The following is an 18068-nucleotide window of genomic DNA, read 5'->3' on the forward strand; positions in this document are numbered from 1 at the left end:
AAAAAAGTAATCATAATATCCCATTATGTTAAAATTTAATTTTTTTTTGTTACATAACGAGGGCTAAAGCCTAGAAGAATTTGTCTTTTAAATGATAAAATATTATGTTATTTTAAATAAAACAAGTGTATTTTATGGTGGGAGAAACTTGTCACACAATAAAGGATCATCACGAGGAAGAGGGAAAAGTAAAACTATTGACGAAAATATTTTTATTTAAATAATAAGTAAAACATTACCATTTTATTAAAAATGGCACAATATTTTATTCTTTAAAAAAATAAATATTTTTCCAAAAAATATACTTTATTTCACTACTTCCATCATTGCCAATGTCCTTTTATTTTACATCACATTGGTCTTTGGACAGTCAAAGCATCCATTACCACCAATAATCCTTCATTAGGAGTTTATAATCAATAGTTATTTATTAGGGTTATGGTTAGTTCCCTCAAACCTCAAATGTTTGGTTTATTTGGTTTCAATGTGATCGATTATTTGCTGGGCCCAATCCAGCATGTGGAAGGAAATCCATTTAATTTTGGGCTCAATTTATGCTTTGATGAGTCATATTATAACATAGCATCAGCCAATAACGGAATTTTTTGGAACTTTACGTGACGAAAATGATCTAAATGAATAAATAAATAAAGGGCATGTTCACTGTACATAAAATATTCTTATTAAGATTTACCAAAAATAAAATAAAATATTCTTATTAAGAAAAAAATGTTATTCCTAATAACATTTTTGATTAAGGGTATCTCGAGTCTCGACAAGTATGACCACAAAACTAATAACTCTAACATTGTCACCATTAGGGGATCATCCACACGCCTAATGTACCTTTTTTTTAATTTTTGAAAAAATATTTATCCTTTTAAAGAATATAGAGTTATGCTATTTTAAAATATAGAAAAATACACATTAATATTTTTTATTTAAAATTTAAATTAAAAAAAATCATCCACTTTCTTTCCATAATTTTTATTGCTTGTGTCTTTTTCTCTCCTAAAATGACATAATTCTATGTTATTTAAAAGGATAAACATCAAACCTTATAATTAATTAATTAATTATTTATTTTTTAAAAACAGTTTTAGAATACAGACACAAAAGACAATTGGGCCCAAGCTCAGCCAATATAGCTTAACGATGCAAATTATAGAACCAGAACAACCAGGCATATCTATTGGGAAAATTTCAGTCATATTAACACGCACTTAAACCGAGACCAAAATTTTATGGACTTAAATAGTGGGCTTCCCATTCACAGGTTGAATTGGGCTTTAACAAACAATCGTTCACATCGATTTGAAATTAAAAAAAATAAAAAAAGTTTGATATGTATATAAATTATGAGTTTGGCAATTGGTTAAAGGTCAAAACCCTGGTTATCGTTCACTCTTCTCCTTAGTCGTCATTTCCTTAAAGAAGAGGCGGCGATAGCCAAGGCTATCCCCAGTAACAGCTTTTCACCAATCTCACCGCCATTACGTGCTTCATTCTTTTCCATTCTTAGTTTAGGCGCTGCAGAGAGAGAGAGAGAAACATTCAGAGAGTAAAACTTCGTTCATAGAGAGAGAGAGAGAAGGAGGCACGGATAGTGAGAGACTGAAAACACGAGTAAGAAGATCTCGAGCCAGAGTATCATGTCTTTCGCTCTCTCTTTTGTTTAACAATATTTTCATGCTTAATTCGTCGTAATTTTTTTTTATGTCTTTTAGTGTCATTGTTTGTGTTGAGCAATAGACTTATCCCACTTGGTCGCTGATCACTGGAGTACGATAATTTAATTGCTTGAATTGAATAAAATTTGCGCGTCTGTACTCTAATTGCTTGAATAGCTTGAATTGGACTGGTTTGGATGAATGAAATCTACTTTATTGGTTTGCTGAATTGATTGATTTGCGGGGATGTATGGTGACGAGTATGTGGGTTGAATGTTGATATAATTTCTTGCCAAACAATGATTTGCTATGTGATTGTTACAATTGCCTTTGCATTCTGTTTTTCAATGGCATCAGTGGGTTATGGTTATATGTTTGTGAAGCTTGATATTCTTTCTCCCGTCACATGTAAACTTGATACTCTTTTAGGTTTAATTTTTTTTTTGTTTATTTATATTTTTTAGTTACTTCATTACTCTGTAAATGTTATCCGATTAACTTGTGTTCGTGTTTTGCTGGATTGTAACGTTTGTCAATATTAGCTTAATTGGTATTTCACTTATACTTAATAAGTGTTGTTAATTTTGCTTCGTGTTTTTTTCTTTGTGTGTGTGTGTAGGTGTGTAAGGGCTGCTCTTTGGGTTTTTAAGAGAGCATGGGAAGGGTGCTGGTAAGTGACAAGGAAGAATTTCCAGAAATGGAAAATGCTGATTTCAGTGATTCGCAGTTAATTTATTATGTCAGAGATGCTCTTGCTGCAGTCACGTTGGTAAACCATTATAGACACTGCCACAACTTTTGTTCATTTTCATGCTCACCATGCTTGCTAGCATTTTTATCTCTCATTTGTTAAAGAAAATAAAGGTTTGATTCTTGTGGCTCAGGGTGATAGAGAAAATTATGATGAGCTTGTTGGTTATTTGTTCCTTAAGAAGAACCTTAAGAAGAACCTTAATCTTGATGAGGTTGCTTTGTTGGTGGTAGGTTCTTGAGTTCAAGTTCATAACAACATGAAATTTTGTGTATTTTGGGCTCAAGCGTACTGACCACACTTTATTCTGTTTTATTTTATGTTTCCAGACAACTCTGAAGGCTCTTTCTGGAGCAGTGTCCTATATAGATTCTGTTCATCATGAATCTCTTCTTTCCGCAGTAAGTTTCTTTTACGTTGGCTCTTCATGCTGTGTTTGGGACTTTCAATTTATTCCTCCATGCAAGGTAATTTATGGATGTCAATGATCCTGGTAAAATTGTTCGTCCAGGTTTCAAGTATGAGCTTGTGGGATTATGGAACTGATGTTATGGATGCACTGCTTGAACTCATCATATCTTTGGTACATTATTTTTTTTATATCACCCTTGAATCTTGTAATTATAGAGTCGTTTGTAAATTTTTATAAAGTTTGAACCGTATGTATTTTTCTGCAGGCCGCTTCCAATGGAAAATATATCGATTGGTGTTTGGAGATTCTTGTGGAAAATTTTGTGCCACCTAATAAACAGGAGAATGGAATTGACAGGAAGAATAAAGTTCTATCCCGGGTGCATGCTGCTTTGAAAGACTTAGCTGATTTAGTGCCCCTTGCCCCCTTGCGACTATCTCCAATAGTTGTCCAGCGAATGCCGAGTGTCTTCAGTAAAGAACCTGTACGTTCAATCTGTACTTGCAGTTAGAGTTCAAGCAACTGTTTCTGCTAGATACTACTACGATTTATGAATTTGTTGTGTTTAATGTGATGACGTGTCATGACATTTCAATTATCTTGATGTTAGCTGTCATGTACCTTCTTTGCTCGCCGATTTTTAAATTCAGCATGCGAACTGTCCAGATTTTCCCTTTTTATGGTTGTATGGATATCTTCATTAGAAATTGAATGTAGGTGCATTATTTACTTTTGCAGCATTCATTTTGCAGGATCTGTTAAGACTACATTTCCTTGGGCAACGTATGTTGGTCATTTTTTTACTTTTGTAGTATGCATTTTGATTTCAAAATGCTATGATGAAACTTAGTAATATATTGATATGGAGATAGCTTCTGCTTTTTAGTTTTTTGTTTTTGTCTAGCTTTGTCAACTTAACTACTAGAGATATATAAAATCATTAATATAACCTCACCTAACGGTTTAAGCTTTTGGGTTGAATTGGTTCTTTACATGGTATCAGAGCATTCGTGACCAAATGGTCACGAGTTCAATCCTCACCACCTCCATTCTCTTAATAAAAATAATTAATTATTGTGGACTTTCTTAGCACTGGTAGGATGAGACTATGCATTGTCCACCCTTCAAGCCCAGTGGGCTCTTCTGTGAGGGGGCGTGTTAGAAATATATAATATCACTTAGCAGCTTAAGTTTTTGGGTTGAATTGGTTCTTTACATTAACACAGAGAAACTATTTTTTAGCTGTAATCCTTTTCATGAAGGTTAACTTGCTTTTTTGTTGCTTGTAGGTGATTGTCATGTATGTGGAGAATATGTTACGGCTGGAGGGTGGTGCAATTGGTGAAATTGTCAGTGGTACGATGCTGCCTGCACTTGTTGATAGGTTGATAGAGTTGGATGTAAGTTGGTTAAGCCTCCCTTAATTTTTTCCATCAAAGCAAATTTGGTGCATTTTTTGTCCATTAAATTAATTCTATTTGACCTGGTTGTAGGTGCAAATTGGATGGGATGGCATCTTGCAGGAAGATGCCAAGGGCATATTTGAAATGGAGTTAGATGACGTTGCTGAATTTGCAGATGGGGATGAGAAATATGATGACAAGGTATGGTCGATATAATTTATTTAAAGTTCATGTTGTAGTCTTATAATAAAATGATGTGTTGAAGATCAAGAAGGTGCTCCATTGCATTGAGATTCAGTTTAAGTCCATCCGAGCTAAGCCTGCTTGGACAGCTCAAAAAATAAACTAAATTTAATTTTTTGTTTTGCTCTATTGATAACTCGGCTTGACAGGGCTTGTGTGGTGTATTGTCATTTATGCATTTTCTGTGTGTTCTGAAGTGATATCATTTTAATCTATGTTTCGCTTCTAATACATTGTTTCATGAAATGATAAATGTTAAAGCTGAAGTGTGGTCATTATAGTGGCCTTGAAATTCCATAATCTTCAAATCTCCATTTGAGGATGAGTAGCAATTTCCCAAGGATGGGAGATGGTACGGATTGGGATGGTTGAGACTTGAGAGTATGGGATTGGATAAACAAAATGAAGTTAGCCAATCCCTATTTTGTTATTAACTTGCATAAAACACTACTAATCACCAATTCCTGATGTCAGCATAATTTGCTGTTGCAATATCAACTTCTATTAGTTGTAGAAACTTGACTGCCTATACTTAATTGATATCTCTCGGCTATTGCGAATCCATTATTTTGGAAGGGAAATGGAACAGGCATCATTCTGGTTTGCCAATGCCTGCATTTGCAAAATGTGCTTGCTAGAGAAGCTGGCAGTGGATGGGTTGTGAAGCTGTGGATGATTCTGTCTGTTGCAACTTTGCTGTGTGAAGTTTAATAATTCCTCAAGCCCTATGCTTTTATACTTATAAGCTTTACTTACATGCCATAGCACGAAAAAGAACATTAATCTGCCTGTGAATTTTCTATTCTAATTGACCTGTTACAGTTTGATTAGTTCGATTTACACTTTGTTGATCTGTGAAATGACCACCCTCCTTTTCTTTTCTCCTTTGCTGCATCTGTCAGTATTTTCTTAGGAGAGGGAGGACAAAAGGGGAGGGGATGTTTGCTGATCTGAGTTTAGTTGAAAAATAAGTATTAGTTAATTATAGGTTGGTGTACTGGTAGTGTAATTTAGTCAGAGCCTGTACATATGTTTACAAGGCTGTGGAAGCAGCCATTTGCCCTATCAAAATTCAGAGGGCCTTATTCTGGTCTTTGCCTGTTTCAGGCTAATATGCCGAGCTGAGTGGTACTCTGGCTCGGCTTGATCAGGCCATGGTTAAGGTTGAGCAGCTTTGTGAAGTGGCGAAACTTCACACGTTGAATCCAGGTAATTAACTGCTTGTATGTCATATGCTAAGCAGGAAGTGAGCATTGCATCTGTCAGTATTTTCTTAGGAGAGGGAGGACAAAAGGGGAGGGGATGTTTGCTGATCTGAGTTTAGTTGAAAAATAAGTATTAGTTAATTATAGGTTGGTGTACTGGTAGTGTAATTTAGTCAGAGCCTGTACATATGTTTACAAGGCTGTGGAAGCAGTCATTTGCCCTATCAAAATAACTCGGAACGATTTTTCATTAAATAGGTCCAAGTGCAACGGGAAAAATCATCAATAAAGGTAACGAAATACCGAAAACCTAAGACAGACAAGGTACGACTTGGACCCCAGATATCTGAATGAACAAGAGAGAAAGGGGCATCAACTCGTTTATTGACTCGACTGGCAAAAGAGGAGCGTGCATGCTTCCCTTGTTGACATGACACACAATCTAAAGACTGAAGACCGGACAAAAGAGGAACCATTTTCTGCAACTTTGAAAGACTTGGATGACCAAGGCGACTGTGGATAAGTTGTGGAGATTCTGTGAGAGAGCATGCTACTGAAGGACGAGGCACATCCAGATAATAAAGCCCCCGTGACTCACGACCTACTCCAATCATTTTCCCCGTACCCGGATCCTGCACAGAAACAGAATGGTTAGAGAAAGTAATGGGCAAGTGAGGGAGTGGATCAACTTACTAATAGAAATTAAGTTATAAGGGATGCCAGGAATGTAATAGACAGATGTCAGGGCCAAGGTAGAGGTCGGACGAGCTTGTCCAATCCCACGAACTGGGGCTTTGGTTCCATCCGCAAGGGTAAAAGACGGTAAATGATCAGAATAAGTAAGAGATGTAAAGAGTTCCTTATTACCACAGAGATGATCGGTAGCACCGGAGTCAAATATCCAAGTGCCAAGTGATGTAGAATGAGAAACAAAAGCAACGGGATTACCAGTATAAGGCTGAGACTGAGGAGAAGCCTTCCTGAGAGGGGTTTGGAGTGCAGCATAGTCCGAACCTGAACCAAATGATGCATTGTCTGACTGAGCTATATTTGCAACAATAGAAGGAGAGTTAACCTCCGAGAGATCAGGAGATGCTGCTGCCATTTAAAGATAAAATATAAAAGCCGTAAACGAAGGCAAACGATATCCAATCAAGAAGAACCACGCGTCTAAGGTCAGACCCACAGAGAAACAATCATAGATCCAGAAAGGAGAGGAGAAGGCGAGCTTCTCTGTCCAAGACCGGCCGGAAAAAGCCGCCGGAATAGTGCTCACGCGCTGGCAGAAGGTGGCGCGTGAAGCCCACGCGCAGAGAAGACAGTTGGCGCGTGGGAGATGCGTTGCTGACCGGACCACCACAGACCTGGTCGCCGGGAAGAGAGGGTCCTGATCGCGTGAAGTTTGGTCGGAAAAGTTGCCGGAAAAAGTCTCCGGTTGCCTGAACAGTGATTCTGACGGCGGACGGTGGTTCCGGTGGCCGTCGGAGGTGCTGACGCGTTTGGAAAAATCACTCAGAGGCTGTTTACAGCCCTAGAAGGCTTGCCGGAAGGACGCACGGCAAGAAAGAGGACTCCTAAGCAGTGGGCTTAGGTTTTAAAGCAAAAAACAAGGTTTCTAAGCGGAAGCGAGGGTTCCCAGAACGAAAGAGCTCTGATACCAACTTGAATATAAAATAATATGTTGTGTATTGATCTGTGTCAGAGAGTTACAATATATAGAGACCCTAATTGGCTTAAGTGAAAGGCCCAAACCTAATCCTAATACAGTCAGAATACAGTCAGAATATTTACGGATAAGACGGAATCCAATCATATCTAATCATATCTAATCATATCTAATTATATCTAATCATATCATATCTAATATTCTAACAAATACAAAACATATTTTAAGTGATAGTTCAGTGAATTATTAGTCTGAAGGGCAAAATCAAATGTAATGGCTGAAAGTGTCGTGTCATTCTTGCATTTGCATGTTGGTGTGGCAGAAACAAATAGTGGCTGAAACTGTCTGTGTCATGATTGTATAATTTGCATGACAACTGTGTAGAATGACTTAAAGTGTCCACAAGTTATTTTAGAAGTAGTATGGCAAAAGCAAATAGAACTAATCAGCAGAATTAAATTGAAATAAAATGTTGTATAACTGTATCCAAAAAAAAAAGTTGTATAACATACTACAGTTTTGGGAGAGCCAGTTTTTTGATTTCTCATCAACAGGAAAATCTTGAGCTTTACTCGTTAAATTTGAAGTGCCTGCTTCACTGAAAAAAGGAGTAGATATTAAAAAAGAAATTCTAAAATATTGAACTATTTTGCAATAGTTTACCATATAATTTCACTTCAAATCAAAAAAGGATATTCCAGGGGTCTTATTTATTTTTTAGTATTACTCATTTATGAATATGATTATTAATTCATATCTATAATTCATTTAATTCATAAAAGAATTATGTATTTCTTAGAAATTAATAGATGGTATAGATGGTATAATAACATAGTGGAAATTGTAATATTATTATTAATATAAGTATTCGTAACATAAATGAAATATTATAAATAATTATATTTGTATTCTATTTTTATGTACATTTGAGTATTCAAAAATATAAAATAAATAAATAAATTTATGAATACAAAACGTATTTTAAGTGATAGTTTAGTGAATTATTAGTTTGAAGGGCAAAAACAAATGTAATGTGCTTGCATTTGCATGTTGGTGTGGCAGAAACAAATAGGGGCTGAAAGTGTCTGTGTCATGATTGTAGCATTTGCATAACTGTGTAGAGTGACTGAAAGTGTCCACAAGTCATGTTAGAAGTAGTATGGCAAAAGCAAATAAAACTGGTAAGCAAAGAAGGAAGAATGGACCCCAAAAAAAGAATGACCGGTTTTCTCGATCAGTAGACAAAATTAAATTGAAATAAAAAGTTGTATAACATTGGGGCTTTGCCCTGGATTGTATATAAAAAAAAAAAGTAAGTTGTATAACATACTACAGATTTTGGAGAGCCAGTTCTTTGATTTCTCATCAACAGTAAATTCTTGAGTTTTACTCGTTAATTTTGAAGTGCCTGCTTCACTGAAAAAAGATGGTAGAAAAGAAATTCTAAAATATTTTACTATTTTGCAATAGTTTACCATATAATTTCACTACTTCATAATGAATACAAAACATTTCAAGTGATAGTTCAGTGAATTATTAGTTTGAAGGGCAAAAACAAATGTAATGGCTGAAAGTGTCATGTGTCATGCTTGCATTTGCATGTTGGTGTGGCAGAAACAAATAGTGGCTGAAAGTGTCTGTGTCATGGTTGTAGCATTTGCATGACAACTGTGTAGATTGACTGAAAGTGTCCACAAGTCATGTTAGAAGTAGAATGGCAAAAGCAAATAAAACTGGTAAGCACAGAAGGAAGAATGGACACCAAAAAAAGAATAACTGTGGTTTTCTCCATCAATCAACAGATTTAAATTGAAATAAAAAGCCGTATAACATACTAAAGATTTAGAGAGCCAGTTCTTTGATTTTCTCATCAACAGTAAAATCTTGAGCTTTACTTCTTTTTAGAAGGATAAAACATGATCCTTAGTACTGATCAATATTTTTCTAGTGAAAGGGTGTTTTCTATATTTTGAGTTGTCTACTTGAATTTTCCGTGACTGGTATGTCATCTCATGGTTTCTGTTCTTCATTTTTCAGCCTCCTGCAGAGCTTTTAAATAGGAAAAATTTACAAGGCAACATGGTTGTTGAGAAATTAGATAGCCTAATGGAGCTGACTTTTTTGCATCTTGAATCCTGTCAAAGCAGTGGCCGTTTGGCCGAGGTATTCCTATATATATATATAACCACACACTGTTGTGCATGGGCAAATACACGCAACATATTGGATATATTTGATCATTGCATGAGATGACTTTGGGATATAGTTAATTGTGTTAATTAAATTCTTTGATTAGGTCTTCAATGTTCTACTAACATCATTTAAGAGAACTGTATTGAATGCGTACAAGTCAAAGTTTAGCCAGGTACTGTTCTTTCCTCAGTTTTTACTGTTTCTTGCTCGCTTGTGTTATGTTTCTTGTTGGTACTATTTCTGTGAAATGTATTGCCACTGTCTTTATTTCGTTGCAGTTTGTGATGTTCTATGCCTGTGCACTGGATCCCGAAGGGTGCGGTGTGAAGTTTGCCATGGCTCTTGTGGAGATGTTTGTTTGTGATGTTGATCCCCCTATTACTAGGTAATTTTGATTTGCATTGTTGTGTTTAAAATTAAAATTCACCTCGTTGTCAAGACCAAATGATGAATTCTACAGGTGAAATGGGAGTTATGTATGCTGCTGTGAAATTTGGCAGTATTAATTTTACTCTCTTAGTACATGCTTTCATTTGATAAACTCTTTAACTTGATAATCAATGATTACAGTAGCCATAATCAACCATTTGTCCTTGCTTAATGCAGCAGCTACTAGACTGATAACAACTATTAAGTTTCAATTATCCTGTTATACGGCTTGATGTGTCTGCTCTCTCAAAATGGGGGTCTTACCAGCTGCAATTTAATTGCTTTGTAAAATGGGCTCTGCACCACATTATCTTGAAATGCTTTTTTCTGTTAACGAAACTTGTGGAAGCTGTAATGGGGTGCATGTGATGATGTATATTTTCAAATGTAACTTATGACGTTTGTAATTGTCTTCATTTGTTCCAGGATGAGTGCTGTTGCTTATCTTGGTAGTTATTTGTCCCGTGCAAAGTTTCTTTCAACTGCACTTGTTGCTAGCATCATACAAAGGTTTGGAAACATATTGATTTTCCTCTGTCCATCATGACCAAATTGATTTTTCTGTTTTGTAATAAAGTAAATAAATTGATCTGATTATATTTTGTTGTGGTTTCAGATTGGTGGATTGGTGTTTTGACTATTGTAAGTTGCATGATTTTGATATGAATCCACGAGCACATAAAGTTTTTTATTCTGGGTGCCAGGCAAGTGCATTGACATCTTTTTACCTTTTTAAGGATATAAGGTGGTGGGGAAGGGGAACTGCAAATATGATGTCTTTATAACTCAGTCAAGGGAATGCAACCACTTGCGAACTTCCTGTTAATTTAACATGTAGTTTAGTGTGGGCTTTTGACTCTGATGTCTCTTCTCCCACGTCAATATTTATATTGGCTGATTTTTCATTGACTATGTCATGAATATAGTCAATTGGTTTTGCTGCCTTCTAAATGTCTTTAACCTGGTGGAAACATCTCCGCTATTGCCATCAACTGCTATAGCTATGTTTCATGTTGAAGCTGCTATATTTTTATTTTTATTTTTGGAATTTTTATTTTTTTTTGTTCATTATGTTTGTTTTGGTGAGCAGGCCATTATGTATGTTCTGTGTTTTCGCATGAGATCATTGATGGACGTTCCAAGGCTCAAATTACAGCTTCTGAATATGCCCATAGAACCAATCTTGAAACATAAATTGAATGCCTTGAATGTAAGGAACTTTTTAGAAAGCTTTCATGGTTTTTGGAGTACACAACATGTTTAATTGTAGGTTTTTGTTGATAAAATGATTAGACAGTACTCATGTCCTTCTGACTTTCCAACAGGTGTGTTTGCCTACTGTAGTAGGGGAATTTCTTAGACAGGCTAAGGCTGCTCATCTTTTCATGGCATCAGAGTCATTTGTTTTCGATGATTTGCTCGAGTCTGATCTTTCCATGGCTTTTGGTGGGATGGATAGACTTGACACGTTCTTCCCATTTGATCCATGTTTATTGAAGAAAAGCGAAAGGTTTGTAACCTTAGGCTTCTGGATATGAAGAGATATCACTGAAAATTTTTATATTCGACAGAACATTTTCCCTTGAATTGTGTGCTGATCTAACTTTTGTTCTCCACTCCATTGTCTATCTTGACTGTCTACAGCTACATAAGGCCACATTTTGCCCGCTGGTCGAAGATCAGAACTACATATGATTGTGATGACAATGATGAAGTCAGTGATAGTGGCAGTGATGTATCGGATGATGATTTTGTTGACAGGAATGCAAAGGATATGATTGATGATGATATGATAGTAAGCGTAGAAGGTCTTGATTTCGACCCTGACTTGAACAAAATGTCTATAACTCCCAGCAAATCATGGAAATATGGGTCTGGGACACAGTTGAAACAATGTATTGGAATGCCGGCAAGAATCAGACCATCCACTAGTCCAGAGTCTTTGTAGTATCTGTTTGTTATCTCATACATTATAGAAAACTTGTCAATTTTGTAATACTTAGGCTGGGAACTCATCAACATAGTGGGGTCCTTAAAAAAAAAGAGCAATGATATTAGGTCAAAATTGTAATTTTTGTATATTTAGCTTAAATTTTGTTTCCACTTTGCATTGTGTTGAAGAATGTGAGGAGCATCCATCCTACTTTTGAAGATTCCGGTCTCCGCTACCTTGTATTTATAATTATACTGAGGATCTATGTAGTATCGATACCGACATGTGACATGTGATATGACACCACAACATTTCAACACGTTAATTCTAAAAAATGTTAGATTTTGATATGTTAGGACACGTTTTGATATTAAATAATTTATGTAGTATATATTATATTTAATATTCAATAATTTAACAAAAAAATATAATATCCATTAATTTTGCAAAGAAACATAAGATATCTCAAATATTTATATTAAATTCAATAAAATGGTAATCTTAATCCAACAAATTTAATAGTTGGAACTAAAAATGCAACGCAATGTCACCTTCGAATCATTTTGAGTTTTTACAACGCGTGTTGGAGTGTCGAAGAGTGTCGGGAAGTGTCGGACACGATTAGACCTCTGTTGCTCTAAATGCCAACGTTATGGCGGTGGTTAGTGGAATGGCGATTGCAGTTGTTTTTGCAGCTGAATTGCAGGTAAATTGCAGCGTCAGGCTGGCAGAGGAAGCAGAAATGGCTCGTAGAGGAAGAAGAAAGGTCTTAACTTGGGGTAAAATCAACTTTTTACTCCTTTTATTAAATATCTTTGATTTTAAAAAAGGTAAAATGGTTAAAAGTAACGATATACAAGGATTGTATAAAAACAGCAAAAGCTGGGCCTAAAGTGGAGCTAGGCCTTAACTAACATTTTACCCCATTTACGAATCAAAATGTTAGGCAATTATTATTGTTATATCTATTTATTTAAATAGATCTGAATCAAATTATTACCTTTGTAATTAATCTCACGGTTACTTAGTTAGTTGTAAGTTTGTTACTTAGTTAACTGCTGTTAGCTTAGCTGTCAAGTTTAGTTAGTAATAGCTTGATTAGTTTTTGGGTTACTCTTTGTAATGCAGCTCATATATAAGTTGATGTGTTTTCTTTCTGTAATCAGACTTTCGTTTTCTTTTCATTGTGCAATGAGATCATTAGTATTCTCTTATTCTGTTATGGTATCACAGCTCCAAGAGCTCTGATATTCGCCATTTTCCTTCGCGCTATCTTCTCCTTCTTGTCCCAGTGATTCTACCTTGAGACCTTTGGTTCTTTTTCTGATAGCCACAGAGAAGCAACCATGGCGGATTAGAGCTCTCCCCAAAGTAATGAAGAAAATGGTTCAAATGCTACGCATGCAGCTGTGAATGTAGATGTGGTGCATGCATCAGAAAATTTTTCAGATCCAAGCAGTGTTTACTACCTCCACGCAAAAGAGATATCCATCCCTTGTGTTAGTATCTACGCTCATGAATGGAAGGAACTAGCATGGATGGGCCAGAGCAATGACGATGGCTTTGATCTCCAAGAATAAGCTTCAGTTCGTCAATGACTCCATCTCAGTGCCAGATCTGATAGATCGAAGGTATGCTGCCTGGGAGAGATGCAATACCATGGTTCTTTCATGGTTGCATCGATCCATTACTAACTCTATTTCACAGTCGATTCTATGGATGGATCGTGCTGTAGATGTATGGAAGGACCTCAAAGAGAGGTTTTCTCTGTTTGACATTTTCAGGATTTCTGATTTGCATGATGAAATTTTTCGTCTGCATCAAGGAGAAAATTCAGTTTCAAATTTCTACACTCAACACAAAATTCTATGGGATGAGTTAGAATCCTTGCAGCCAACACCTACTTGTAAGTGTGTTAGGCCTTGTTGTTCAATCTCTTCTCAAGTAAAAAGTATCAGAGACAGAGATTATTCCATCCGATTTCTCAAGGGACTTAATGAGCAATTTTCTCATGTAAGATCCCAAATTATGTTAATGGATCCCCTACCTTCAATAAATCGTGTCTTCTCCTTGATTACTCAGCAAGAGAGATAGATGCACTTGGAGAATGTTGTGCCTGGTTCTGCAGATAGAACTTCAAAGGTGTTTTTTAGTTCTATAGAACAACAATAAGGAAGGGGACGTTCTAATATTAGAGGCAGAGGACGTGGTTATAATAGTGGCCATGGCAGATCCTTCTCTCCTCGTTTGTGTACTCACTGTGAAAAGACGAATCATACTGTGGACACATGCTTTGAGAAGCATGGGTATCCACTTGGATACAGAGTTAAAGGTGCACATAAGGCAAACTCGATTACCACTGGTCCTCTTGAAGAAATGCATTCATATGCTGATGTTAGTAATGTTGGTCCTCTTCAAGAAAATAATCTTTTTTTACTAAGGATCAATATAATGCTATTATGGAGATGATACATCAATCCATGCAGTACCAATCTGTACAGCATCAACCACAGACACCTTCTCATGCTAGCAACCTAGTGCAAACCAAGGCACTCAATGTTGAAGCCAAGGTCAAGGCAATTAATGAACACAACTCAGGCTCATCTTCAGGTAATAATATGGTTCAGTGGATCCTGGACACAGGAGCCACTGACCACATTACTCACTCCTTTGCAAATTTGATTCTTCCTAAAAAGATTGAGCCTGTAGCTATATCCTTGCCAAATGGGAACTAGGTTTATTCTTATTACTCAGGAACTGTCATACTTTCCCAAAAACTGACTTTGTCAGATGTTCTTTATGTTGAGAATTTCAATGTTAACCTGATATCAGTTACCAAGCTAGCCAAAGACACTAACTGTTGTCTCACTTTTCAGCCACTTACTTGCACCATTCAGCAACACCCTTCAATGGAGATGATTGGTTCAGCTGAGCTAGTTGGAGGGTTGTACATCCTTACTCAAGTTCATAATTTGAAGACAACATCTTTACAAGATAGAAAACTCACCAATACAGTATCTGTTAAACCTTGTCTTATTGATTAGTGGCATTTAAGATTAGGCCATTGCTCTTCCTCTGTAATAAAGTCAATGATGACTCAGTTTCCATTCATCTCTTGTAAGAATGTTGATAATCCTTGTGATATATGCCATTATGCTAAACAAAAGAAATTGCCCTTTCCTTCAAGTTCTACTGTTAGTGATAAAGCCTTTGATTTAGTTCATATTGACATTTGGGGTCCTTATTCCATTTCCTCAATTCATGGCCATAAATATCTTTTGACCATTGTTGATGATCACACACGGTTCACATGGGGTATCATGATGAAGTTAAAATCTGAAACTAGAACCCACATCCGAGATTTTGTCACACTAATAAAAAATCAATTTGGTGTAACCATTAAGACATTTCGTAGTGACAATGGTCCTAAGTTTTTGATGTCAGATTTCTTTGCTCAAAAAGGGATTTTGCATCAAACTTCTTGTGTTGAATCTCCACAAAAAATGGTGTTGTGGAGAGAAAGCATCAACATATATTAAACATAGCAAGGGCATTACTTTTCCAAGGAAATATCCCAAAAAATTTGTGGCGCTACTGCATTCAACATGCTATCCATATTATTAACAGACTTAACTCTCCAGTCTTACATGACAAGTCCCCATATAAGCTATTATTCAAGGAACCACCTGTTTTAATCCATCTTAAGGCCTTTGGATGTCTTTCTTTTGCTTCCACTCTCCAAGCACATCGTATAAAATTTGATGCTAGAGCCCGAAAATGTGTGTATTTGGGTCACAAAAATGGGACCAAGGGTTATGTCTTGTATGACCTAGAGTCAAAAGAAATTTTTATTTCAAGGCATGTTATATTCTATGAGAGGAATTTTCCTTTTCTTGATGATCAAAAGTGTGACTATTCAAGATCTGAAACTGCACCTACAGTCCTACTCACCTCAATACCTACCATATATGACTTACCACTACCTAATCCTCAACCCAATCCATCTGTCACTTCACCCTTAATTGAGGTCCAACCTGCTCCATTACAATCTGACTATAATGTTGACTTCATACCAGACCAACCCACTGTTCTTCGAAGATCAACTAGAGTGAGGATGCAGCCAAGGCATTTAACTGATTTCCAACGCAATCTCTCCACAGTTTCAGCTGAAAATAAATCTTCTCCAGGTAAACACTTATCCTCACCTCATCCTTTATCTTCTATTGTTTCATATAACAAGTGTTCCTCTTCCTATACCTCTTTTTGTCACAATCTGAGTTCCTTTGTTGAACCACGAAATTACAACCAAGCTGTCAAATTCAAGGAATGGATTTTGGCAATGAATGAAGAGTTTGATGCTCTCAACCGCAACCAGACCTGTTCTATTATTGATCTTCCCAAGGACAAGCATCCAATTGGCTGTAAGTGGGTATACAAGGTCAAGCATAACCCTGATGGCACTGTTGCTAAGCATAAAGCTTGTTTGGTTGCCAAGGGCTACAACCAAATGGAAGGGGTAAATTATTTTGAGACCTTTTCTCCAGTGGCCAAACTCACCACAGTCAGATTATTACTTTCGGTTGCTGTTGCTAGTGGTTTCTTGAGCAAATTGATATCAATAATGCTTTCCTTCATGGGGATTTGTCGGAGGAGGTCTATATGAAAATTCCTGAAGGCATTATATCAACCAAAAAGAACCTGTTTGCAAGTTGCAGAAGTCCTTATATGGACTAAAACAAGCCAGCAGGAAATGGAATGCAAAGCTGACCTTGGAACTTCGCAACCTTGGTTTCACTCAATCAAGTGCTGATCATTCTCTATTTACCAAAGTAGATGGTGATGTTTTCACATGCCTTTTGGTTTATGTAGATGATATGTGTAACACCCTGTGTATACCCGGTTTGTTATCATATCATCGTATTAAGCTACGCTTAATTAAAATGCGGAATTAACTTTTTTTTTTCAATTATGACGTCATCGACATTAACTAAGTTGATTACTTAATCTTTTTTCATAAAACATTGCCTGTATGTAATTGAAAATAAACATCTATCTGCACTGAATAACCTCATAATATAAATAAATGTGAGTATCTAAGTCACGGAACTACAACACGTAGCCCGGACCATAATCCTGATACAATTATACAACTCAATACTAAAATAAATCATAGCCAATCAATGTGGCATGGACAACCCCCATGCTCACTAAATAAGGCAACAAAGCCCAACAGAGTCGCAAACCAAACAACATGATAATAAATAAGGAACATGCCAGCATCCAAGCATATAATCAATAACAGTATATATCTCAACTTAGCTCCGGCCTCTTGCCGCCCGAGGTATCAACCCCCGAGTTACCTGAACCTGAAAATTGTGCTCCAAACGTTGGGTGAGATCTCTAAACAGAAATTTCAGTAAGACAAGAGGTCCTCAAGGATTTATCCACCGCAAGCTCACTTACATGTGCAATATAAGTTCTAAAAGCAGCAAAACAATATAAGTTCCAAAATCAGTGCAATGCAGCAGAATAATCATGTCATTTGTGTCAACTATTCTACTGGCCAGAGAAATGCAGGGTTTACATAAGTCTATTACCTACAATCAGTGTAAGACACCACTTGCACCCACCCACAGAGTCACCCTATTGTATGTCTCCTACATACTCAGGCTTACCGTCTAGGTGGAACAACACATGCATATCATAAGGCACTTGCACATACAACTCAACAACATTTCAAAGTCAATACATAAAAACACATCATGCATATAAACCATTCCCCCATGGGGTATGGTGGAACCAACAATGGCTAAACCGAGGACACGAAAACTTACCTCGTAAGCTAACAATCCAAGCCAAGTCCACACAAGCTCAATATCATCAAACAACACAATCACAGTCTGTTTATAAGAGAAATAATCATTATTATTCAAAGCCCAAGGTTCCATTAAGTGATTAAGGTTTTCCAACTCATTTTAAGTAATTTAAGACTAAATCTGCAGGAGGTATTCAAATACTCATCGATGAGTATTCGAATACTCAATGTCTCCAGAAAGTATCCGAATACTTTTGTAAGAACCCGCACCGTTAATTAAGGAAGTCAATTAATTAATTGTGATAAATTAGGAAATAATCCCATAATTGACCCTAATAATTATGATAA

The 18068-nt window shown here is 36.4% G+C and overlaps 1 protein-coding gene across 2 annotated transcripts; it reads left to right on the forward strand.

Annotated features, from left to right (window-relative positions):
• The first annotated feature begins 1400 nt into the window (after positions 1-1400).
• Positions 1401-12202, forward strand: LOC133305934 (uncharacterized). 2 transcript variants are annotated; one of them, XM_061506203.1, is made up of 16 exons: positions 1401-1647; positions 2290-2439; positions 2555-2650; positions 2751-2822; positions 2933-3004; positions 3099-3317; positions 4123-4233; positions 4327-4437; positions 9388-9513; positions 9647-9715; positions 9822-9928; positions 10399-10482; positions 10589-10676; positions 11063-11182; positions 11298-11482; positions 11617-12202. In XM_061506203.1, the coding sequence occupies exons 2-16, from the start codon at positions 2326-2328 to the stop codon at positions 11918-11920; spliced, it is 1878 nt and encodes a 625-aa protein (XP_061362187.1). In that variant the 5' UTR covers positions 1401-1647; positions 2290-2325; the 3' UTR covers positions 11921-12202. The 2 variants fall into 2 exon arrangements, with proteins under 2 accessions (XP_061362187.1, XP_061362183.1); XM_061506199.1 differs by having other exon boundaries at positions 1401-1626.
• Positions 12203-18068: the final 5866 nt, after the last annotated feature.

The sequence above is a fragment of the Gastrolobium bilobum genome, unplaced genomic scaffold, assembly GCF_033153095.1.
Source record: "Gastrolobium bilobum isolate Gb01-03AN ecotype WA unplaced genomic scaffold, APGP_CSIRO_Gbil_v1 utg12987, whole genome shotgun sequence".
Lineage (NCBI taxonomy): Eukaryota > Viridiplantae > Streptophyta > Magnoliopsida > Fabales > Fabaceae > Gastrolobium > Gastrolobium bilobum.